Source organism: Vulpes lagopus, chromosome 15 (assembly GCF_018345385.1).
Source record: "Vulpes lagopus strain Blue_001 chromosome 15, ASM1834538v1, whole genome shotgun sequence".
NCBI lineage: Eukaryota > Metazoa > Chordata > Mammalia > Carnivora > Canidae > Vulpes > Vulpes lagopus.
This window is the reverse complement of record NC_054838.1, coordinates 27499446-27525462: the sequence shown is the minus strand read 5'-3', so window position 1 is coordinate 27525462 and position 26017 is coordinate 27499446. Positions and strand designations below refer to the sequence as shown.

General features: G+C 36.8%; 1 protein-coding gene across 10 annotated transcripts in view; it reads right to left on the bottom strand.

Annotated features, from left to right (window-relative positions):
• Window positions 1-5290: 5290 nt before the first annotated feature.
• Window positions 5291-26017, bottom strand: part of EMSY (EMSY transcriptional repressor, BRCA2 interacting) — a 92699-nt gene continuing 71972 nt past the window's right edge. For 4 of the 10 annotated variants that reach the window (XM_041730159.1, XM_041730167.1, XM_041730160.1 and 1 more), the window contains 7 exons: window positions 20594-20758; window positions 18754-18909; window positions 17695-17736; window positions 15276-15475; window positions 12812-13375; window positions 11350-11850; window positions 5291-7331 (listed from right to left, as the gene is read on the bottom strand). In XM_041730159.1, the coding sequence (XP_041586093.1) occupies window positions 7137-7331; window positions 11350-11850; window positions 12812-13375; window positions 15276-15475; window positions 17695-17736; window positions 18754-18909; window positions 20594-20758 (1823 nt within the window). In that variant the 3' untranslated portion in view covers window positions 5291-7136. The remainder of the gene's footprint in view (window positions 7332-11349; window positions 11851-12811; window positions 13376-15275; window positions 15476-17694; window positions 17737-18753; window positions 18910-20593; window positions 20759-26017) is intronic. The other 6 variants (XM_041730161.1, XM_041730162.1, XM_041730163.1 and 3 more) reach the window with 4 other exon arrangements.

The following is a 26017-nucleotide window of genomic DNA, read 5'->3' as shown; positions in this document are numbered from 1 at the left end:
GTGAAAAAAAAAAAAACCCCACAACATACCAAAACTTATAGATTACAACAAAAGTGGTACAACAAAAATTTACAGCTGTAAATGCCTACATCGAAAAATGAAGGAAGATGTCAATAACTTAACTTTGCACCTTGAGGAACTAGAAAAAGGAAGAAGAAGAAAAACAAAACTAAGCCCAAAACTAGTAAAAGGAAGAAAATAATAAAATAATGGAGATAAATGAAATAGAGACTAGAAAAACAAGAGGTAATCAAATGAAACCAAGTCAGTTGTTAGGAAAGATCCTCAAATTGACAACCTTTTAGGTAGTGATGAAGAAAAAAGACAATGCAAATAACTAAAATCAGAAATGAAAATGGTGACATTACTGCTGTCTTTGTGGAAATACGAGAATTAAAAGAATATTTTGATCATACACCAACAAATAAGATTACTTAAATGAAATGGGACAAATTCTTAGAAACACACAAGTTACCTAAACTGACTTAAGAAGAAACAGAAAAATCTCAACAGATCTATATAACAAGAGATTGAATCAATCATCAAAAACTTCTCAACAAAGAAGAGTCAAGGATTAGATGGCTTCACTGGTAAGTTCTATCAAACATTTAAAGAATTAAAACCAATCTTTTTCAAACTCTTCCAAAACATAAGAGGGAACACTTCTTAACTCATTTTATGAGGCATTACCCTAATACAAAAGGCAGCTAAAACATCACAAGAAAATTACAGACCAATATTCCTCATGAATATAGATACAAGAATCCTTAACAAAATACTAGCAAACTGAATGCAATAGCACATTAAAAGATTATTTACCATAACCAAGTGGAACGTATAAAAGGAATGAGTGGTTCAACATAAGAAAGTCAATCAATTTACACATTTATAGGACAAAGGGAAACACCCAATCTCAACTGATGCATAAAAAGCATTTCATAAAATCCAACACTCTTTCATAATAAACACTCAGAAAAGTAGGAATAGCTTCCAGTTCTCTCTCTGACTTTATATCCTACTACTCCCTTCTTTCCCATTCACTCTGACCCTATCTCACTATTTTCTTTACTGTTCTTTGAATATCCCAGGCATGGATCTCAGGGCCTTTGTACTTGCTGTCCCTTCCACCTTGAACACATCAGCCTGACGGACTCCCTCACTTACTGCAGGTTTTCTCTAATTCACCTTCTCAGAAATTCCTTGTCTATTCCATCTAAGATTTAACACCCACAGACCCTAGAATTTCATATTCTCCTTTCCCACTTTTCTTAATTACCATAGGATACTATTTAATTTATATTTATTTAGAATATAAGATACATAGCACAGGTTGTTTTATTTTTCCACTGTTTTATTCACTGATATATCCCTATTGGCTAGAACAGTGCCTAGAACAGTGCCTGGGTCATAATAACTGCTCAATATTTATTCAATGATTTAATCCATATATGGATTAGAGGTCAAAGTGATAGTATAGATGATAAACCCTGGTGAACTAGATCTAGCATGCAAGGAAATAGCAGTTAATCCTGTGGAGAACCAAATAGGATGCTACTGACTTGAATATGAGAGTGGATCCTATCAAGATTATCAATGATCTCACTAAACTCTAACAAACTTGAATATGAAGCCTTGATATTCAAGCGCATAAAAGAAAAAAATCCAGAAAGCTCAGCACCTCTTACTTTAGGCTGAAAGAATTTAGAATGACTCCTTAGGCTACTGCATTCCCAGAAGCACACTGTGAGAAATTGCAAATAATTCACAGTAGATAAACAGTGGTAAGTGCTAAGTAAACATGTGTTTCTCCCCAAATGCTAGAGGAACCCAGCAGTGCGGTGGAATAAGCTCTCCTTGGACACATCTGGACATTCTTGGTGAAGAATGTGGTTTTCAAGTTGAGCTTTGAGGAACGAGTGAGACTTTCAAATACAGAGCATAAACTGTATGTGTGGCGGGGGAGACAGGCAGTAGGTCAGGGTAGTGAAATGGGTTATGAATCTAGAAATGTAGATTGAAGTTTTGGCTAAGACCCGTGAATGCCAGACTCATACTACAGTATTAGGGAAGCAGAGAGATGTTTGAGAAAAGGACATAAGGAGATGAGACTGGCATCAAAAAAAGGTCAAATATATTTTTCTGTTCTCATGAACTAACATAACTCCAAGTATTTTGTACACGTATTAATTCATTTTGCCAGGTTCAATGGCTTGAAACTTTTCAGTGATTTCTCATTGTTCTAATAAAACCTCAAACTGCTATCTATAACCTGCAAGATCCATCTCTACGTTCTGCTCCCATCACGATTGCTGCCTTCATTTGCTGTTTCTGCCATACTGGCCTTTCAAAGTACCTCTCTCCCCAAGCCCCTTCTACCAAAGGGCTTTCATCTATTCTTCTGCTTGGACAGCTGCCCTCCATTCTTTTTGCCGAATTGAATCCTCTTCCTTCAGATTATTTTAAGAATTCCATTCTGAGCAAAATTCCTCAACCTCCATATTTATATACTATCATGACACTACTTATCTTTCCATCATAGCACTTAGCGATGAATATATTTAGTTATGATCATTCATTAATTTATCTCCTTTATTAGGCTGAAGTCCCGTGAGGGTAGGGGCTTCTTTCCCTAGCTATTATATCCCCAACATCTGCACACAGAAAAGTGCCTAGTAACTATCTGTTGCAAGGAAAAGAAAAAGGATATTTAAAAGTGGGGAGCAGATTACACAGCAGCATAAATCATCCCATCTTGTGCTATCCAAAGCCTCTTAGACTTCGTTCAAACTCACATGGCTTGTCAGGATTCAAACCTAGGCTTGTTTTGTTTTGTTTTTAAAGTAAGTGCCATATTTTCAGTTGCAGTCTGTGTGAACAAGGAAGAGATAAGAAAGGAGAGCGAGACTTCTCACAAGTACAAATCTGACCCTATGGTGTTTCGATCCTTTTTTCAATATATAGGTCATCAAACCTCAGTTAAAAGTTTATAAACCTGTAAACAGAGGGAGCAGACTATTTTCTCACTCTTTTCTTGGAAAGGCCTTGCTTATATGGTGCTTTTTCAGTCTACTTCCTCTTATCTGGGATTTGTGACACGTAATTGAACTCAAAAAACAGACTTGTGTGTGAGCACCTCTGTGTGAAGGCACCTAAGACTGACAAAGAGATCATGTTATAGGCCAATATCAAGTTCCCCTGTCTTTCCAAAGGCCAATTCTGTGTGTGGTGGCACACACACACTCCTAAAGAATAGCAACTTGGGGAATTGCGTGATGCCTACTAGCATATTATCTGTGAGCTCTGGTACTTCATTTGTCTCTGGGCCTTCGGTTTTCTATTTATAAAGTGGGAGTATGTATAAATACTAGACTTAAAAAATAGAGCACCTAACTTTGTGCCTGGGGCATTTTTACATACACTGTTTCATCCAGTCTTCACAATGATCCCATGGGGGTCACTTTGTGCTATGGGGAATAGGACTTGCTCAAGTTCATATGATCCAGTAACACAGGAGTCTGGGAGTCAAATCCAGATCACTTGGCCACTATTTCCTTTGTACTGCCTCCTATCCTAGCAGGTCACTGAGAGAACCACACAAAGACATGTATTTAAAAGTGTTTTCAATTATAAAGCTCTATATGCCTTTGGTTTTAAGAATGCTAAGCAATTTGTTATATTAGAGATGAAGAAGATTAAGATTTTAACGGTGGTGAATTAATTACCAGAAAACAGGTTACTTTTCTCTTAAGAGCACTATTATTGCCTGTACTTCAAAAGTTCTCAATTTAAATAATTAAATAGAAAATCATTCAATTTAAAAATGGGCAAAAGGTAGTTCTCCAAAGATAAATGAATGGCCAATAAGCACATGAGAAGATTCTTATCATTAGCCATCAAGGAAATGTAAATCAGAACAATGAGGTACCACTTCACACACCAAGATGGCTATAATTTAAAAAATAATAATAATACAAACACAAAAAATAACAGCAAGCATTGGTGAAGATGTAGAAAAACTGGAACTCTCCTATACTGCTCTAAAATGTGCAATCACTGTAGAAAGGAGTTTAGTAGTTTCTCAAATCATTAAACATAGTTACTGTAGGACACAGAATTATACTCCCTAGATACCTACCAAAGAGAACTGAAAACATATTTAAAAACTACACAAATGTTCACAGCTGCATTATTCATAATAGCTAAAAAGCAGAAACAACCCAATGTCCATCAACCAATGAATGGATAAAATGTGGTCTATTAAAGCAATGGAATATTACTGAAGGACTGAACGGTGCTACAACCTTGAAAATACTATGCTAAATGAAAGAAGCCAGTCACGGAAGACCACATACTGTATGATTCCATTTATATGAAATGTCCTAAATAGGCAAATCCATAGAGACAGGAAGTAGTTTAGTGGTTGCCTAAGGCTGGGGTGGTGGGGTGAGTTTCAAGGGTAACAACTAAAGGGTATAGGGCTTCTTCTTAGGGTTATGAAAATGTTCTACAATTGGCTGTAGTGATGGCTGCCCAACTCTGTAAATATAGTGAAAACCACTGAACTGTACACTTTAAACGACTGGATTGTATGGCATGTGAATTAATTTCAATAAAACCTTTTTTTAAAAAGTTCTCTAAGTTCACCATAAACTGCATTCTGCAATACAAAGCATTTATCAAAGTTTACTTTAAACCAAATGGATTTTTCTTATCACTGCCTAAAACAGTTAGGACTCTAATAATTCTGTAGCATTTGCAGTATAACCTCTGAATATCTTTCACAAGGACTGACTTAAAATTACATTTAATTTATGGACTTAAACGTACGAAATACAAATAGAGCTAATGCTAAGACTTTCAGTAAAAGGATACCTGGAGATCCATATATGGCATCATCATCCATCCACTTAATCAAAAAACCTAAGAGTCACTCCTGTTTCCTCCTTCCTTCAGCCCTGGTATCCATTCCATCAGCAGGAAGCTCTGTTTGTAAACTCCATAAGGGTAGAATTTTCTGTTTATTTACTGTGGAATCCCTGGTGCTTAGAACAGTACCTGACGCGTACAAGATGTTTAACGTTTGTTGAATAAACAAAAGAATTCATGCTCTCCTTGAAATCTATACCTTTGAAAGAAAAATAAATGTTAAATCCCTCACTTTGTAATTTGTTAATATATACACACTAATTTTTAAAAGTGTAGATGGTGGAAGTTTCATCTGCCATTCCAGTTGCTGAAAACAGATTAAGGCTAAATTCTCGAAGGGACACAGGTATGCCATGCTGCCAGAATATGTAGAAGTAGAACATAATAACTTTATTCAAGTATGTTCTTGTTACCTGACCCATGAATGTTTAAAGATATTTTATTTTATAAAAACTTACATCTGTAAGTAATGGACTGACCATAACAGAGGGCTTAACCTTGAATATGTGGTTAGGCTTAGGGGCCTACAGACCCCTAAGATTATACCCAAAATCTAACATGTGTATTGGCATGTGTGTCTTCCGGGGGAGAGTTCATAGTGTAATCAGATTCTCAAAGAAGCCTAGGACTGGAGAGGTTAAAAAGTTACTTAACTAGAAACAATCACAAAGTCTTTTAAACATGAATTTGTACAATAATAAAACCCAACAGCCCCATCTATGGGTAAGTCGTTATCGTTCAGGAGAAATGATGGCGACTACCAGAGGTCAGTGCATCTTATGAATGCTTGTGTTTAAATTTTCAGTGTCACTCTAGTGGGAACTTAATAACTATAGTATCACAGTTTTTTTTCTAGATAGATGCAAAAATTAGGAGACTGTTGATGAAATCTACTTACAGTACTTCAGCACCAAAAAATTGGGCAGTTATGCTGATATATGTATGTACAGTTCAACATTTGTCAGTCTTAAAATGCTTATTTATAGTGAAATCTATATAAAACCGTTAAAAACTTTTCTATTTACATTTTTTTAAAAAATGAAAAGAATTGCTTCCTTTGCCACAACTTGTCAAAACTGACCGTTACCCTCCCACCCTCTTACCCCTCACTCTACTTGTGACAGACAGTGATCACAAGACCCAAACATATTGCTTAAAACAAACTGTGTCCTAAAAAGGCAGAATGCTTAAAAACATTACATTTAGAACTGTAAATGAATTTTTTATACATTTCAAAGGGGGTTAAACAAAAGCATGTAAAAGTTATTTTCAAAGTCTCAGTCCAACACGAATGTGCAATTTCAATGTTAAGATAGCATCATATGAATAATTTTTCCTAAACATAGCTGAACATTTCCTTTGGGCCAGAAAATGTTTCTTTTCCTCTCCTTCACAATGAAACATTTTCTCTTAAGTTTTCTTAAAGGAGTGGGGAGGGGTGGGAGGTGGAAAGGGCAGGCAATCCTGATTTACAGGAAATCTGTCAGAAAGAATATGGCCTGCTTTGAAATGTTTACATTTAAATAAATAGAAGGCAAGTGTGCTGCCTGGAGCACAAAGAAACAACAACACAATAAATTAGCATACAATTGGTGAGAATGTACAAGCCACCCAAAAAGCACTTCCCACTGGTTAGGGATCTGATTTCCACCATCTAACAAGGATTCTTTAATGCCAGTATTTTTCTAGTTATTTTATAAACTATAAACTGAGCAAATGTAAAATGTTAACCAATTCAACACTTCCAAGGATTTTCAAAAAACATAAAAGGTTTTTTAAAAAACTGTTCCTGACACACCTTTTCAAAATACAAACTATTCACATTCTCCTTCTCTGATGGTGTTTTGCTCAGTAGAAACCAGTTGAGGAACATTCACAGGAAAAGTCTCTTTCCACTGCATGACAAACTTTTCCATCAGGTGTGGTCCAACAGAGAAAGAATGTCAGGTCTTCTGTCACTTGTAGATGTGCATCTTTTTCTTTTTCTTTTTTTTTTTCTTTTCCTTTTTTTAAAAAAAGTACATTCCCCTGTGAGTTTTATCTTGTTTTAAAATGCTGCTCCTGCAGCAATTCTTGTTGAAACACTGCTATTTTGGGGTCCACAGCCTAAGCCTGGGCAAAGTGCTCTCATTAGACATCAAAAATCAAGGGCTTCCCTGGACACTTGGTAACCAAGTAGGTTTTAAAGTGCACTCCTATTTCCAAAACACTTAGGACCGTTCAGCAGAACTCTGAGAGGGGCTGGGCTCGGTTCCATCCTCTGTGCTACTGTCAATGTCTTGCTCCATTGCGGTCTCATCATCATCCAACTGCTGGCTAGTGAAGTTGTTTAGCTCAAGAAGCCCACTGGGCTCTACAACCACGTTGGAACTGGAGTGACAAGGAATAGCATACTGGGGAATGGCCTGGAAGAGAAGACACGGAAAAGGGCTTTATGGTAAGAAAAAGAAACACGAAAGGATTCCCCCAACACTAAGGAAGGAAACAAGAAAACTGACATTTATCGGACAACTACTACATGCCAGGCACTGTGCTAGGTGCTTTAACACATAATGTTCTACTAAATCCCCATAACACTCTTAAGAAAAGTATTATTCCCATCTTACAAATGAGGAAACTAAGAGAGTGACTTATTCAAGGTCACACAACTGGTCAAAGTTAAAGTACCAGGATTCAAGTCCAAGTTCTACAACTTAAAATGATCTTTCCACTTTCTGATGGCACCTCTTCTAATAGAGGAGGCTGAAGTCTGTGCCTAATTCAAGAGAGAGAGAGGCTTTAAAGGACATTTTCCTTTGATCATTAAGCAAATTTTAAAGGTAAATGTAGTCAGACTTCACCCATTATTATCTGTAAGATAAATGGTTAATTTGCTGACACCACAATATATTTTGAACCTTTCAGTAACCTTCAGTAACCATTTGGTAGCTCAAACGGGAAGTTATTTATTTGGGTCAATACTAATACTCTTTCTTGAGTAGACAAAAGGCAAAACTGTCTTTTAAATAATAAAAATACCAGCAGGCAAACACATATTATGGCCATATTGCCTTGTCAGGTTCTTCTTTCTCATCTTTATCAGACACCTTTTAAAAAGGTCTATCAGTTCACATCATACCCCTGCTTCAAGTTCTACAACTGTTTCCTATCGTATTTGCTATAAAATCAAACTCCTTACCATGACTCCAGGTTTATGTCAAACTCACTTATACCTTGGACCTTTGCAGTTGTTCTTCCCCTCTTCCTGTAATACTTTTTCTCCATAGCTCTGCATGGTTGGTTCCATCCTATCACTTGCATCTTAGCTCAAAAACTTAGGGTAAAAGGCTTTGAGAAGCCTTCCTTCTATGAGTATGAAACTGGATCACTGGGTAGATCCCATCCCTACTACTATTATATTGTTACTTCTTGGTTGCATTTATCATGTTTGTTATTTTTTTTCTTACCCTTAGAATGTAAGCTCCATGAGAGTATATACTACAGCACAGATCTTGAATATCTTTTTTCATTACTTGATGCATAGAGCTCTGAACAGGGCCTGTCACGCATCAGATGCTCAATAAACATTTGCCAAATGAATGAACCTATCTTTAACATTAAAAGTCCCAGGGCAAAGTTGAATATTAGGAAATATACCTGATCAAAACAATCTTCTACTAGGGGGAGGATATAAATATAATTTTAATACTATCAAGAAAATGTTGCAAGATGCCAGGACACTGAATCTAGGGTAGTGGAGTTTTCTGTTATTTGTTTTCCTCTCACTCTTCCATATAGTTCATCACCGTGAAGAAACAGGTGGAGTCAGGAGACTTGGATTTTAGTTCAGCTCTGGCTCAGACTTGCTGTGGACCTCTGAATAAGTCACTTTACCTCATTGAGCTTTCATCTCACATAAAATTAGAGAAGATATACTCTAAAAGATCCACAAGGTTCTAAAATTCTATGAGTTCCACATATATAGACCCCTTCAGAATAGAAGATATATTGTCTTATTTACTCTGGTCTCTGCATCTAGCACAGTGCCTAGAACACAGAGGTTAAATAATACATGTGGTATGAATGAATGAATGAACAAACAAATGAATGAAATGCAGATTGTCTGCCTACAAAGAACAATGCTTTTCATTCAAAGCATTTATTATTAAACATGCTGAATTCTTATAAAATATTTTTCAAGGAATCAAAAGCACTTCTGCAGGCTTCTTTCATTCATCCTCATACTATTTTACTGAATCTGTTATATCAGTACTTCCAAGTACTTCCAGTCAAAGCTAAGCGTAACTAGTAAGATCTGAAAATATCCTAACAACATATTCATGATGATAATAGTAACAGGAGCTATGTTTATTGAGTGTTCTTCTGTGTCAAACACTTAACTGACTGCATTCCATACAGTTTCCCACAAAATCCTTAAAACAACCCTTTGAGGCATTTCATTCCCTATGAAATGGAGATACAGAGGTGAACTCTGCTGCGCCAAACCACAATGCTGGGAAGGAGATGTACAGGTGAAACTTAAATCCGGGTGTTTCTGACAACAAAAGCTCAGTTCCTAACCATCACAAAGCCCTTCCCTCTGACATGGCCACCTAGCATATGGTATACACTGAAAGTTAGTTCTGAGTTCTGTAGAGAGCCTACTCGTTAGATACTACCCTTGATATATGAAGCAAAGTACTTTTCAGCCCTGTACATAAAGTGCAGAAAATAATTTCCAAATAAGTTATCCCAAATTATTGGTATTTAATTTTACCAATTTAAACCATCAGGAGCCACAGAAAATTTTAGTAAAATGGTAATAGCTACCATTTATTGGGCAATCATTAAGAGCCAGGTACTGTGCTAGGTGCTTCATCTCAATTTTGTGTAATCCTCCCATCAATCACATAAAGTAGGCATTCCTTATTCCCATTTTTACTGATGAGGAAACTAAGGCATAGTGAGGTTAAACGGCCCTGCCCAAAGTCACACAGTGAACAGCAAAGCTAGGAACCCATTCCTTTTCCACTTCTTTAGGGGGTAAAAAAAAAAAAAAAAAAACACAAATCCCTCTGTCAAGAATTACCTAATTTGCTAACAATTGTTTTTACAGAGAGGAACAAATCATTTAATAATCCAATGGTCAGTTTTATTTGCCTTTAAACATTTTTTCCACACTTATTTATATCGTACTTGGATGAATATTGGTTAATTTGCATTCTCTCATAGCCTGGCATCAGGGTAAAAGGAAAGTTTACCACAGAAACTTCCAAGTCACACAACAATGAATCTATGGTAAATCTTAGATTATCCACATTTCAATGAATCCAAATTCTCCATTAACTAACAAGAGCTAACAAGAGCTGATAATGTTCCAAGCCATCTATCAGCTTAGCCAAAAAAGAAAAAAAAAAAGACAAGTGTCAAGAAAAAAACCCGATACATCGCAAGGAGAAAGAAAAGTAAAACACAACTTCTAAAGGCTGGTCTGGACTCCATAATTCTGTAGTCTTGATCTATTATTATGCATGATGACAGATGAGTTTTAGAATGAAGGGAATGTGAGGCATAGAAGATCTACTGCCAATGAATAATTCATTATGTTCACTAGCCTGTACTTACCAAGGCAGGACAGTAACCATAAACAAGATTTTTCAACAATGATTGAAATAAAAAGCAAAGCTTTATGGTTAATCCCAAATTAAATATAAAATTAAATTATGTAGAAACATTTTCTTTTTTCTTTTTTTTTAAGATTTTATTTATTTATTCATGAGAGACACAGAGAGAGGCAGAGACATGGGCAGAGGGAGAGGCAGGCAGGGAGCCCGATGTGGGACTCGATCCCAGGACTCCAGGATCACGCCCTGGGCTGAAGGCAGACGCTCAACCGCTGAGCCACCCAGGTGTCCCTAGAACATTTTCTTAAAACATGTTTCTCCAGACACTGTAGTTAATTAAGGTTAAAGTGTCCTGAAAACCATAAATCTGGATCAAGATAAAGAACTGTGTTTTTCCAAAGAAAGGGTCCCTGAAATTAACTTGAAATAAAAGTATAATCCAGTTATATCCCAGGAGTTTTTGAGCAAAGACCAGGGAGTTTGACCCCAACAAGTTGCTGATTTTCTGGGTTGACTTACTGAGTTAACATTGGCAAGCATGTCTTGCATCTATAAATCAAGCTGGTTTTTGGGCTCAGGGCCCTTAATTGCCTCTAAGGGGTGCTGTGTGATATCATCCACCAATTTTCTAAGATTCTCTTCCAGAAAATATAAATGTGTATATTTGTAATAGGTGTAAACCAAATCTGTCAAATGCCATCTCAAAAATAATTGCTGTCTTTTGTCATCTTGGATTGACTCTTCCTATGACATCCCCAATCATGCCAAACCCACAACCCCAAAGATGCCCAATGCATTTCATGTTCCTTCCAATTCTTACCTGGATGATAATTTCTGCTGGGCTCTCTTCAGCTTTCTTTTGGCCTACATTCTGAATACGCATGAACTGGCCTGTCGTAGGCACTCCTGGTGCATCGATTTTCCTTGTCGTTAAGGGAGGGCCAACAGCAGATGGACTTGAACAGGACTCTCTACATTTCTGTTGCTGGGGAGTGGAATTCGCCATCCCTGCCACCACCACGTGGGCGGAGGGTAATGATCCTGCTTCACCAGTGAGCATACTAGTGGCAAGAGCCTTCTTTGGGGGATCCACTACCATATGCTCTACATTTGTATCAATCTGAGCTTCCATCAAAGACATTTTCAAAATGTCTGACACTGCTGTCTTCTCAGAGGCCTGAATGGGAGATATGCTTGTAACTGGTGATGTCAGCTTAGGCACAGAACTGCCACCAGTTATCTTTGTAACTGTGGGAGGCTGGCGCCCCTCAAAAGTTATCTTTGTAACAGAGGATCCTTGGGTTATAATTGGCTGCTCCACCTGAAAACAAATTGGGGTTGTGTGTGTTACAGCTACATCTCTGAGAAAATCTATCAAACACCCCAGATAATATGGCAAAAGAAACATTTGTGCTGTATACTAGGAAGACATTCTGAATGAAGCTTGGTGTTTTAAAAGAGGGCTGGATGGGAAAGTATCTGGTTATTTTTAAGAAACCTAGGGAAAAAGGAGGGGTAAAAAGAACCTTTGTCTAGCCAGCCAAGGTTCGTAGCAGTAAAGGGAAAAAAAGTCACAGCAGCCTTGTTTTCCTTTGGGATGTATATCCCCACACAGTATACCTTCAACCCGTTCTCAAATTATTCATATCTTCAGTTTTTAAAAATAAAAAGGATTTTCAATTTTTTGCTTTAAAATGCATCTATACAAATATATTCTCTATATATGTATTTATAATATACACATACATACATATACATCACTCCAAAGCCACTGGTTTTCCCTAATATTTTTCTTTTGGATATCCAGATAATTCCTCTGCAATCTAGAAGATAAATCTAGAAGGCAAATTTATTAACTAGATGATGTAAACTACGAAGGAAGATGTTCAATGAAGCTTTTTAAAAGACTGTAATTTACTTAGCATTACTGCCACAATATGAGAGTTTACAAGCATGGAAAAAATATTTTATATCTAAAAGTTACAAATAACTTAGGGATCTTGCTTCTATGCACTGCTGATCAATGCTGAAGTGATTTTGTTAAAAACTGCCTAGAAAATCAAGTTCTGAGTGCTATGCTTTTTTTTTTTCTTCCTATGTTAATGCGTGCATTTCTTCCCTAATGACACCTTCTGATGGGGTAAAGTAATACCAGAATAAATGAGGCTTTTGAGTTTCCTCTTGCCAGGAGAAAGCACTGCTAATCACGATCAGGTCGTGATGTTCTCATTTTTTCCGTGAACAGAGAAGTTTAACTTTGCATGCTACCAATATTCCGTTACCTGGCTTGCCGGCTGTTTCTCTGATGAGGCTGGGAGCGGCATTTGGCTCTGGGGGGTTTGGGGTTGCACGTAGATTTTTGGTTGGTTCGGAGCCTGCTGCAGTTTAGGGAGCTGCTGCGTGGTTTTCACTGCGAGCACCTGTACTACAGTTTGCGGGGGCTGTGCCATTAAGGTAGGAAGCTGCCTGTCTTTGGCCACCATGGGATGCTGTGTGTGCTGTACATCTGGCTTGGGCTGTGCTTGTTCTTGCTGGAGAGGGGTGAGTTTTTGATGCCTGATGGAAAGCTGGGGCATTTGCGGGAGTTTGTGCTGGAGCTGGTCTGCCTGCAGGTGGATGGTCTGCTTCTGTTTAGTCTGGAAGCACTGCAGAGTTTTCACTTGCAGCTGAGTCTGTTCCAGCTGGGGCTGGCTAAGTTTCTGCTGCTTAGCTGACTGTGACTGAGTCAGGGCAGATCGGTAAAACAGACCTGTCTGAGGGTCTAAAGTGTCCATCTCTTCAACCTCGCCCTCCTCAGTTCCAAGTTCCTCGCTGTGTTTGGTAAAAGCAGTGTGACTGCTTAATGCCTAAGTAAAAAAGGCACAAAGTAAGAATGAAATAAGAAAAAACACCTACATTGCTACATTTTCCTCAAACTGGAAAAGACCTGGTTATGAGATTTATTCAAAATTTTTCAGAAGGAAGAGACTAAAAAGACCAAGAAATCTCAAGTTTTCTAAATCTAAAGCGTCCCTTAGATTGAGACTCTTATAATTTCAATTCTTGGAGATTAAGTACTAGAAAAACTAATCTACTCACTAATCTACTAATCTACTCACTGCTATAAGAAAAGTCCTAGAGGGCCCAGAATTTATAGGTAGGAGGAATAAGGCTGCCCTGCAAGCACAGCCCAACACAGGAAAAGAAGAGGCTAGGCTCTCTGGCTCAGGACACAGCTCTCTCACCTGGTCATCAGAGATGTTCACCTGTCCAAAGAAAAGAATGCTGCAACCCAGGAATGAGGTGTCCAGGGAAAAGCCAATGTTCAGAGAAGGCCACTCTGGCCATGTCTATGTCCAATGCTGCCCAGAAGGGAAGAGCTGGTATCTGAGGGATAAACTCATCCGGATCCCCACAGAGGGCCTCTCTACTAGAGTGGAAATGATTATCAGGCTTCACCAAGGCCTGTGTGAACAACCGTCTGCACTAGTTTTCCTCGCCCATTTGATCATAATTCTGGGCCCACTGTGCAACAGTATCCCAGAGACTTGGCTGCCAGGAGGGAAGGAGACTAGGGGAGGGTACAAGAACACTCCCGTCCCTGGGAAGGGAGACTGTTCCAGTGTTGGGAGGAGGCATCGATCTTGAGTGACATGGTTAGGGCCAGCCTGTTTGACTTCTCTGGGTGTCTTGAGAAAGCTCAATCTCAGGACCTACCAGCATCCAAGCTGAGATAGAATTCCTAGCTAAACCTCTGGCTACCTAGCTTCCCTCAGTGACATAAAATAAACCCAACCCCATCCTTCCCGCTTCCTTGTCATGATATTCCCTCATTCTAAACTTTAAAACTTGGAGATTCAACTGAAACCCTCCTCATCTCATAATGACCTTGCACATATAGATTTGTAATTCAACAATTTCTTTATTGCCATTCAGGTTAGTTTGCTTACCATCAGGATTAACTGCTACCAGTCAAACGATGGTGATTTATGTGACAACTAATGATAAGTCATGCTTTCATCTGGCACCTATGATATCACTTTGTATAGAGGCAGGATGCTTTGGATTTAAATCCTGGTTCTGCCACCCAGAATAATTTACTTAACTTCTGTGTGCATGAGTTTCCTCATTTGTAAGAGGGATAATATACCCACCTTGTAGATCATAGGGAGAATTAAACAAATTAATGTAAAGCTCAAAGCACAGTATCTGACACAAAAATCAGCTTATCAACATATTCTTTTCTTTTCCTCATTGCCCCTGGTACCAGATTTTCTGGTTTGTATTAACTCATTCTCCTTTCTCACTGAGTCTCTTCCTTCTTAATTGGACATATATAGTAAAAGAAGTGAGATATTTATACCTACTTATAATATTTCCCATGAGAATGCATTATAAAAGCAAAAAGCCCAGCAACAAACAGCTAACAAGCCAACTTCTATTTCATTTAAAAATTTCACCTCAGTAACAAATACTTCTGTAGCAACAAAATATATAGAAACAGTGACCAATTCTGAAGTCATAGATTGATCTAGATAGCCCCATCCTTTTGAAATGTTCCAAGTTTACAGAAGATCCAAGAATACTGTTTCTTAATTACTTTTTAGTGTTAAGACTCTCAATTCATTTCCTCTACTCAGTCCTCACATATGAAAGAACTACATAAACAGCTCTTCAATTCAGTTATTTCCTCTCTTAGATGAAACTAAACCTTATTTAGAGAAGGAGGCAGTTACAGAAGGTAGGGAGAAAAAGAAGAGATACAACCTGCTGCATAATGTGGGTGATTGCTCCAGGGGAAGATGCCGGGATGGACTTCACCACCACTGAAGTCTGTGTTGCAGTCTGTGACTGAGCCACATGCTGGAGCAGGGTCCGCTGGGGCTGGGAGGGCTGTTGGGGCTGGGAGCGATGGCTGACTGAAAATAGAGGAGGTGATGATATTTCTCCAGAAATCACCACAGCATCTGTAACCAGTAGTCATTTTAAACAAATGTCTGTGAGATTGCATCACAGAGAGGAAATGTGGTACTGTGAACTAGGAGGCAGAAGACCAGAGTCTGCCCATCTATAAGCTGTGTGACTCTGAGAAAGTCACTTATCTTCTCTGAGACTCTGTATTCTCATCTGTAAAACGGGAATAACAGAGCTATTATAAGGATGAGATGAGAAATGTGGAAGCACCATGAAATGGTGCTTAATTTCTTCAATGACCTTTACCCCATTAAGGTAACAAAACAATAACGAATTTCAGTAATCAAATCCCAGACTAAAATCTTTAAGGATACTAAGATAATACTTTAATTTTTTGGTTCCAGTTCCAAATGCAATACAAAACCCAGAAGCATTCATTCTTTTACATGAAGTGACACTGTCTTGCAGCCTTATAGCTCCTAAAGATGTAAGAGGTCAAGATGATACTGCACAAAAAACTGGATCAAGAGTTTTTTGGGGGGTTTTTTTTTTTTTGGATCAAGAGTTATACCTGGATTTTGTCCCACTCTGCCACCAACCAGTTAGGGGAATTTAAAGAGGTCATTTAAATTCTATTAGTCTCTAAACTGGGAGGTTTTATTTTTGTTTGCTTGATTTTTTTTAAATGAGATAATAAAAAATTTTTTTCTAGAAGAGGATCAAATGAAGTAACAGACTGAAAATGGTCCTTAAATTGCTAACTCTTATAAAGTAAACAAAAGAACAGAAAAATCAGAAATTTAGCTCATCTGACATAAATGGGTAAGAATATAGTGAAATATGAAAACCACCCCAATTTCTTATTCTTTTGCTACAAAAGTCCAAAGGAATGCACTAGATATTTATATTGATGCATATATGTAAAATTATACATCTACATTGATGCCAAAGTCTCTTTTACCAGCCTCAACTTCAACTTTTTAAACAGTAAAACACTCACCACTTCTTATTCTACAGTCTTAAAAATGCTTATGGTTACTGGGAAACGAGCTTACTGAATCAAGAACAGAGTAAAACTACTCTGTAAAATTAGCTAAGGATTTCGAGAATATAAAAATTATCTTAATAATTCATGATTCTAATGCTCAAATATTTTGATTCAATTTCAAGTAGTTCCATATTCAGAAAAATCATAGTGAAATGTCCATGGATAAGATGATCACTACAGAAATCAATGTCAGAGTACCACTTAGGTATTATAAGTACAGACCTACAACTATCCAGTGAAATATAAATAAGCTTTATTTATTTTTATAACTCATCCTGTCTATATTCACACAGTTTTTCTATTGTTCTTTTACATATGCCTACATGTGATATAAGACACTGCCTATAATCTATAGGCAATATCACTGGTATAAATTTACTACAGACTGCATTTCATAGTATGTTTTATATGCATATTTTAAATAAGAGTTAAATGAAATCTTTCATATGTGTTCAACCAAACTGAAAAAAAGGGAGTCAGTGTTTATATTAAAACTACTGAAATAATTTATAAGGTGACTGAGTAGGAGAAAAAACAAATCATACTAATATTAAAATTAAACAAGCAAATTAATGAAGTTTTTTTTACTGACAGAAGCATCATCAGAAATGAATATTTGGAAAATAAACAATAAAGATAATTTTTCATGAAATTATCAGATTATATGGAACATTTCTGCTGCCCTACTAATTTTCATAATTAGGACATTAAACTTTTTATTAAGAAATGGATTTAATAGAAAATCAACTAAAATCATTTAAGAATAATCCTCATTCAAGATACTATAAATCTCTTCTTAGTAATTACCCAGTGTGCAGGAAAGTCAGAGAAAACTAACATCTACTGCAGGATAATACAAGAGATCAAAAAGCTGGGTCTGAAGTCAAAGAAAATGCTTAATGTGGCTGAGGATATGATGGGGAGGAGATTATGGAAGGAGGTCACAGAGTGAATATTTAGAAAACAGTTGAAGTGACCTCAACTGGGCCATTATTAACAGCATAAAAGTCACTTATTTCTTTAACAGTTCTTATTTTTTCCAATGTCAAACTGCTTATTTCTGAGAAAGAATCCCACTATCTTGCAAAAGGAGTCTCCTTTTCACTGACTGGAGCTTACCTTTCCTCTACCAGATCAGAGTAGAGCGCATCCATTTAAGTGGTTCCCCCCAAAACAACAATTTTTTACCTTCAGTTATACTACAAATGGATGCACACCACTTACCTAGAAGGGGAAAAGCAACCTCTGTCCCCTCATCAGTCCGCTCTGAAAAGGATAAGTAAGGGAAGAAATCATAGGTCTTTTCCTCTATTTACCATTTGATAATGTAGTCTATCCCCAGAGGTTAATACTGATTTCCCCAATATACTGCTCTCTGCTTTATTTAGCTTTCTGCTAACTATCTCTAAAGAAAGATACTACATGGCTTTCCATAGTCTTTAACTGGATTTTCCCTTCTGGCAATTTTAACCCATTAATCTAAAATATTTCCTAAAATGATACCAAATACTTCCTTTTCTGCTTTGGTATTTATATCCTTTAAATATATGTAATTTTATGTTCTCTTTTAATCACTGCTTAAGAAAACTTAAAACAGGTGTTCTTGACATACTGCCTCTTAAGTAAGTCATCTCTCCTAACCCACATTAATATTAATATTAACTCACATTACTATCCTCTGAACTATTTCAAATCTCAAGGTAATGCAGTGTCCATGCCGGAAAGCAGTATTCCAGGTGTGGTCTCATCAGAATATGAGAGAAAGAATATTATCCTTCCTGCTCCACTTTTCTATCTATGCCATCCAAAATCGCATTAAAGTTTCGCTGCCAGGCCATTTTAAACAAATAATTTGCTTTCCACCAGAACTCCTAAGTATTTACATAGATTTCAAGTTTTCCACATTTTTTTTCTTTGCATTAAAAAAGGTATTGGGTTTTATACCTACCTTCTCCCTTGACCTACCTCCCCTCCCCTAAAACTAAAAAAAATTCGATGCATCAAAATATTTATTCTCTACAACTGTCACTCTATATTCACAGACATCATTTATGGCCAACTTGCAATTCTTTATTACTTGCAGTTTGCAACAACTCATTTATTTTTTTCCCCCTTGTCATTAAAGACAGGGTATAAGTCCCAAGGACAATGTGAATTTGCTCTCAGAGCAAACTGGAAAAGATTTACAAATATAAAAACTATATTCTCCCCCAAATAATCATCCCATCAAATCCAAAAACGTAGCTCTCCTACCTTAATACTACTTTTTAGAAGGACACCTACCAGTAGTGATGTATTCAGCAACTAGTTCTGACTCTACCACAGCAATGGATGGACTCTCAGGAGAATGTCTCTTTTCCTGGGTCATCTGAATAGGCACTGCCATTTGACTCAAGTCAATAGTGGGTTGTCTTGGTTTAGATTCCAATTTTTCCTTTACTGCATAAAAAAGTCAGGGGAAAAGTTAACTTTTATTACAAACAAGTATCAAAACCAGAGTTGTCCATGGGAATAATGAGCCAGACCTCTGAGGTGCCACACTGGCAGTGACTAAGGAGACAGTGAATTGAAAAGAAAAAAGCAGACTGCTATGTATGGTTGTAGGGTACACAACTTGTGCAACCATACCTAGCAGCCTAGCAAGAAGGACTCATGCAATCAGACTAAAATTACTCCCCCTACTATGACTAGGCCAAACAATCTGTTTCCCTTGTACACACTCCTCTTAGAACATTTCCTTTAGCCTTCTTGAAGGTAGTCCCTGGTATTCTTGAGTTCACCAACCTGAAAACAAAGGGTGAATAAGCAGTATACACCATGATTTGCTCTAGGGCATACCTACCCAGAATAGCACAATACAATGACCAGTTTAATTTGATCTATTAAAAATTCAAGATAATCTCCAAAGAAATGCTACCAAGTCTTCAACAACTCTTAAAGAATAAAAATTTTCAGTGTTAGAAAAAAATGACCTCTATTCCTATAAAAATGTTTTATGGAATGGTCTGGAAACAAGAATGGATTCCATGGATGAAATTTACTTCTCTCATCACTTTCTATAATAGCTACTCATTCAGTTTCTACCTTCTATAAGACATTAATGGAAATGGCTCAGTATGTCAAAGACAAGGAGCTAAGGAAGTGCCGAAGGCCAAAAATAACACCAATATAAAGATTATCCAAAGATATTAAATGCCAGTATTCTTTGGCTAGTGTAAAGTGGATGTTACAATACATAGTTACCAGTAATTAAGTCTACTGAATGATCATGCAGATCATTCCCCCAAAGCGTATAATGTGATAAAATCAGACTAATCATTTAAACAAAGAAAGCAAAACAAAACCAAAATAATACCATAGTCATCCCACAAGTAGAGAGGACACTGAATTAGGAATCAAAAGATATGGAGTCTCACTCTGCCACTAGCCAATTAGGTAACCTCTCTGGATCTCAGTTTACTTATGCATAAAATGAAAGGGTTGGATGAGATCATTGCTAAGGTCCCTTAAATAACCTAACAATCTCTGACTTACTGTAACAAGAAAGTTACACAGGTTTCGCCTAGTTTCCTGAAGATATTTATTAGTAACCAGAAATACTGATAGGATCTTGTTAAATGAGGATGGCTTTACATGGAAGCTCGTGGTTAAATTATACAATGAAATATAAAGATAAAACAAATTAAAGTGCTAGCAAGGGCCATTAATGGTGTTATGTCCACAAAACTGCCCCACCAATATCAAGGAGGATGGTAGGGGCCCTTCAATCTACCTTCTACTTCTCTTACATAGAACTGGCAGCTATACTACATCCTTGTGCTTAGAAATGATGGAAACTACTCCCTTCTTGTGACAAGAAGCTATAGGATTTCCATTTTAAGCAGGAGACAAGAAAAGAAAGAGCTCTGCCATTTTTTTCTTCCTGACTAATCTATCCTTCAGTACTCCTGGGCACATCTTATCCAACTGACAAGTAGACAGACTGCAGCAATGATTATAGACCAGTCCAGAGGGGGGAAATGTGCTCAAATAATAACAAAGAAAATATAACAGTGGTAGTATTTTAGCACAACCCATCTCTAGAGAAAACATGCTTCATTCAGTTGAGCATGTGAATTCATACCTGTTGTCTGTTGGAGTTCTAACAGAGCTTTGATTGTTGAAGTAGCTGATTGTGATTCACTGGATACATCCTGATAAATTATGGTGGGGCTAGTCTCCATTGCAATCTCATGTTCTGACCAATCCTGACGCCGGGAAGCAATTACATGAACTACAGGCTGGGAATCTGTTTTATATTAGTTAAAAAAAAAAAACCCTATAAACAAAGTTTCTCTTAAAAAAAAAACAATTTGTTTTTTTTTTTTTAATCTTTGTATTTACTGTAAACTTCATGCTTTATCTCCCCAAGAAGACTGTAAGCTCCCAGAGGGCATATGTCTGTATTCACTTACTCATTCACTCATACACTGATTCAACAAACTAGGCATCTATCTGCAGGAGTCTATATTTGGCACTGAGACTATAAAGGAACTTACAGAATTATAAGAGGATGCTCAAGAAGCACACAATCTGGTTGGGGAGACAGACATGTAAAAAGACAAATTACAATTCAATGTGATAATTACTACAATAAATAGGTGTGCACTTGTGTAAGTAGATGCATGTTTGTGTATAGTTAAGAACAAAATGCTGTAGGAGTCTTATTTTCCCCAATGCACCTGAAAATGTGTTCTGTATTACAACCTGAGCATCCAGTCAACACTTATTGATGGCTGCATTACTGAAAAGAAATCCTGCCCACCACCAACAAGAATGAGCAGATGACCTAGAAGCAAGCTGATACAATAGGACAAGTATAACATTTGGAGTTCAAAATCTTAGGTGACAGCCACAGCTCCATCAATTACTTGCAATTTGAGTCTCTGGGTTTTAGTGCCAATATTTCTAAAATGACAATGATAAAATTAACTCTGCCTCACAGGATTTCTGAGGATATAATGAAATAATATATGTAAAAGAGCTCCATAAACTATGAAGGACAGTAGAAATGTTATTGTTGTTGTAGCCTAAAAGTTCTTGATTCTGAGACTTTTTGTTAGTTCTGAAATAAATCATAGCCCTAACTCAAGGCTTATTATATTTATGCTATAAAGGGAGGCATATAAATACTAAATATGCATCAAATCAAGCAACAAATTACTGAGTTTTCCTTCTACAGAAAAAGCAGGTTGGATTAGATGATTGTTAAATTCCTAAACTCCTCTGCAGAATACCACACAGGACAAAAATTATGTCAGATATGAAAGCACAATCCCCACTCCCAAGTTTAAATTACAATGGAGGAGACATAAAATAAACATACAAATAGCTTTGTATTCCTTTTTTTTTTTTTTTTTAGCTTTGTATTCCTAAGTAAAATCAAATGACTAGTGCAACAACAAGACAAATATATAGAAAGACTGCTTTGATTTGGATTAGTCAGTGAGAGCATTACAGAAGAATGAAAAGAATTCCTGTAGCTCCCCCAAAACAAGAATATATTCAACATAAATTCACCCTTCTTTGAACCTTATACTTTTGAAAACCACAAAGTTGTCCAAAAAAAGTTGGAGCAGGCAAAATGACTCTTAAAACAAAAGCAAAAATGAACCAGCCTTCCTAAAGAAAAGAAAATCAATATACAATAGATCTGGAATTTTTAATTACCATTAATAAACTGTATTCCCCATTCCCCAAACACCCAATAGAATATATGCCACACCAGGGATGTATAATTTCCATTAAACTTCTCCCCAAAGTCTAGAAGACTGTGGGACACTACCCTGTAATATCAAATGTCATGTGAGGCATATTACAGTTTTTCTTCATTCATAAGTAGACGAACAGAACTTACACTTAAGAGAACTAATTTTATTAGGAAATCATTCTTTTTATAAAACCTAAGTTCTCACATTTAAGAAATTCTCATGGTGGGACACGTGGGTGGCTCAGCAGTTGAGCGCCTGCCTTTGGCTCAGGGCATGACCCCAGAGTCCCAAGATGGAGTCCCACATTGGGATCCTTGCATGGAGCCTGCTTCTTCCTCTGCCTGTGTCTCTGCCTCTCTCTCTCTCTGTCTCTCATGAATAAATAAAATCTTTAAATAAAAAAAGAAAGAAATTCTCATGGTGATATAAGTACCCCATTAGGTAGGTGAGAGGACCCACAGGCAAAGGATGACTGCAACCCAATTCTATAACAGTCATTGAATATCCAGAAAAGGCAAGGATTGCATTTGCAGAGAGATAAGGTAGAAAGAGACTAACAAAGGAAAACAAATTTCCAAATGGGAGCACCTATCAGAGACATCAGCCCAAAGAATATTATATTGTAGGGACTGGAGAGATTCTTCACTCTTTTTGCCTATACTCAGCGAGTAGCTGATGATCACACAGTTATCACCACAGCAACCCCAACAGCTATGACAAAAAATGAGAGTATGAACCTAGATGTGAAAATTAATCCTTTAGTGATTTTCCTCTTTACTTTGGCTTATGCTTAGACTAGTTAAATCTATTGCTTATTAACTCTGATGCTGAGGACAGAGTGCAAAGATCGAGACATCAGGAGCCTGATCTCATAGTACCATTTGATTATGAAGTATATACCTCTATCCCCCTAGATTTTCCTATCTGTCTCAAGGATGGTGGCCTGCTGACCCTCAGATATATCTTTCCCCATTGGTCACTTAAATATTTACTGGACATGTACTAATATTAGGTACCAGAAATACACATGGTACTATTATATGCAAAGGCAGATCAGGTATCTCTATGAAGAATGTCTCCTGTGACTTTATCATAAAGGGCTTATATCACACTTTCATAGAACAGTAAGACCTCTCAGCTAGCAGGACTCTAAAAGTCATTTAATGCTATTACCAGTTCTATGCTAAAATCTTCACAATATCCCTACCAATCCAGGAACTGCAGGATCAGAGAACTTACTACCTTCTAAGACAGTTTCTTCCCATTTCTGCAGTTATGACAATTAGAAAATTTTCTTATACAGAATGTAAACAGGGCTTCCTGTGACTTTTATCCAATGGTTCTAGTCTGTGTCCATATATGCATAAAAACCAACTCTTTTCCCTCTTCCACATCACAGTCCTCAAGAAAACTGACAGCTCCCACATCCTCAACCCAATCCTCAGCTTCTCTTCTCCGTAATAAATGTCCTGTTTCTACCAACTCTTTCTCACATAAAATGATTTCCAGATGCCTTATACACCTTAACCACCCCCTCTAAACTAAACCCAAGATGTCTATGTCTCTTCTTTGATATAGTATGTACCTTCCCTCTGAAATACTATCATAAAGCCCAAGGCTTATACGGTATTTAACTGCCTAGACAGCATCATTCAAAGTGTTTCAGAGAACATTGGTTCCTTAAGATGTTCTGCAAAAGGATTGCAGAACATATTGCAGACCATAGAAGGATTCTATGGTCAAAAAAGTTGGGGAGCACTTTACATTATATATTCCACTCTTCAACTTTCACAGTATGCATTAACACATAATAGCTCTGAAAAGTTCTGTAGTAAGTATGTTTTGCTTAACCTGGATTTATTGCCCACCCTCACCATGATCTCCCAAGATCATAAAGCTTCTGGAAAAATCATTCTAAAAACCAATTTGTAGCCTCCTAAAGTCTTTTTAGGATGCATTTTTGTATTTGCCTCATTTCTTGTTCCATTTTAAATCCCTACCCTTGGTTTTATCTCCTTGCTCTTGTCCATTTCACTTCACATAATCATGTATTCTATCTAATCCACCTTAACTTTCTGGAAACAAAATATAAATAAAGAAATCTGTAATATTTCTCTTTTTTAAAGATCGAAGGGGCACTGGCTCTGGAGCGTCTGACTCTTGATCTCAGGGTTGTGAGTCTGAGCCCCATGTTGGGCATAGAGATTACTTAAAAATAAAATCTTAGGGACGCCTGGGTGGCTCAGCGGTTAAGCGCCTGCCTTCAGCCCAGGATGTGATCCTGTAGACCAGGGATCGGGTCCCACACTGGGCTTCCTGCATAGAGCCTTCTTCTCCCTCTGCCTCTGCCTATGTCTCTGCCTCTCTCTCTCTCTCTCTGTGTGTGTCTCTCATGAATAAATAAACAAAATCTTATAAAAAAAATAAAATAAAATCTTAAAAAAAATCACAGGGGTTATTTTTAATTCCTCTTTTAAGTTTTTTGTAAGTTTGAAATTACATTACAAGAAAAAGTTACTAAAGATAGGGGAGGGGCAAAAACTACAGAGGCAATATAAAGGAGAAATGAGCTATGTAGAGTTTACATTCCCTATAGGTATGACCCTCATTTACTTCAGAAACCAGCATGATCTTAAACTGACCAAAATCTTATCATTTTCTCTTTAAATCATAGCATATATATTCCCAGTCTTTGTGAGAATGTAATAAGGAGGTATACCAAGATATGGGGTGGGAGATGCAGATTATAAAAACTGGCTTTATAATCTAGATATACCTATTCTGAATTGTTGAATTTTTCCATATTACAGAATATTTTTAAAAGAAATATGTAATGATACAAGATAAATAAAAATAGATGAAGCCATGTATAATAACAGATTGAAAAGGAGAAAACCTTAAACTCAATCACTTCCGAAAATAGCCACTCTTTTGTCCCATTCTTAGAATGAAAACCTAAGACCGCCTAATGAAATGGCATGTTTGGGAAGTAAGATTGGCTTATAGCTCTCTTAGGAAAAGACTAGCAATTTTAAAAGATAACCCCAGATGGTGGATATAAGAACATCTACCTCTTTTAGCATAAACTCATAAGCTGAGTTGTTTACCTGTTCTCTATAAAAATATATCTCAAGAGAAAAAAAATGAGTGTGTATTATTCAAGGAACCAGAAACTTATAAAAATAAAAGAGGAAAATGCAGCTAACGTGTTGAAGAATGGAATCTTTAAATAACAAATCATTAATAAATAAAGCTCAAATGAAATAGAGAATCAGCATCACTTCACTGTAACTAGTACAAAGACGGATTCATAATCAATACAGAATGATAAACTGAATCTTCTCAGCAAATTGATCCGAAAATATTACTATCACTGATACTATACTGAAGAAAACTATCCACTCTCTAAAATGAGTGTCATATTGTTTGTTAAAATCAACATTTTTATTTAGTTTTAATTGATGAGTTTTCAAAGACCACTTCAAATGCTATCTCTTTCATGAAAAGCTTTCTTATCATAACTCTCCTCAATGGAGTGGGAATTTCTAGCCTTTGGCATTTTTCTTCATTACTAATAAACTTATTATACTCATACTGAAGATGTACGTTTATTTTTTAATTCTCTATTCTAGATTTTAACAAGAACTGTATTTTATTCAACATTTACAGGGCCTAGCATAATCCTTAGTACATTGTATAAACTAACAAATAACTACCAAATTGAATTAATGGAATAATCAGCAATTTGAACCATGTAAGCAATCTGAATTTCCCACTAATCTCGGAAGACTCCGCTA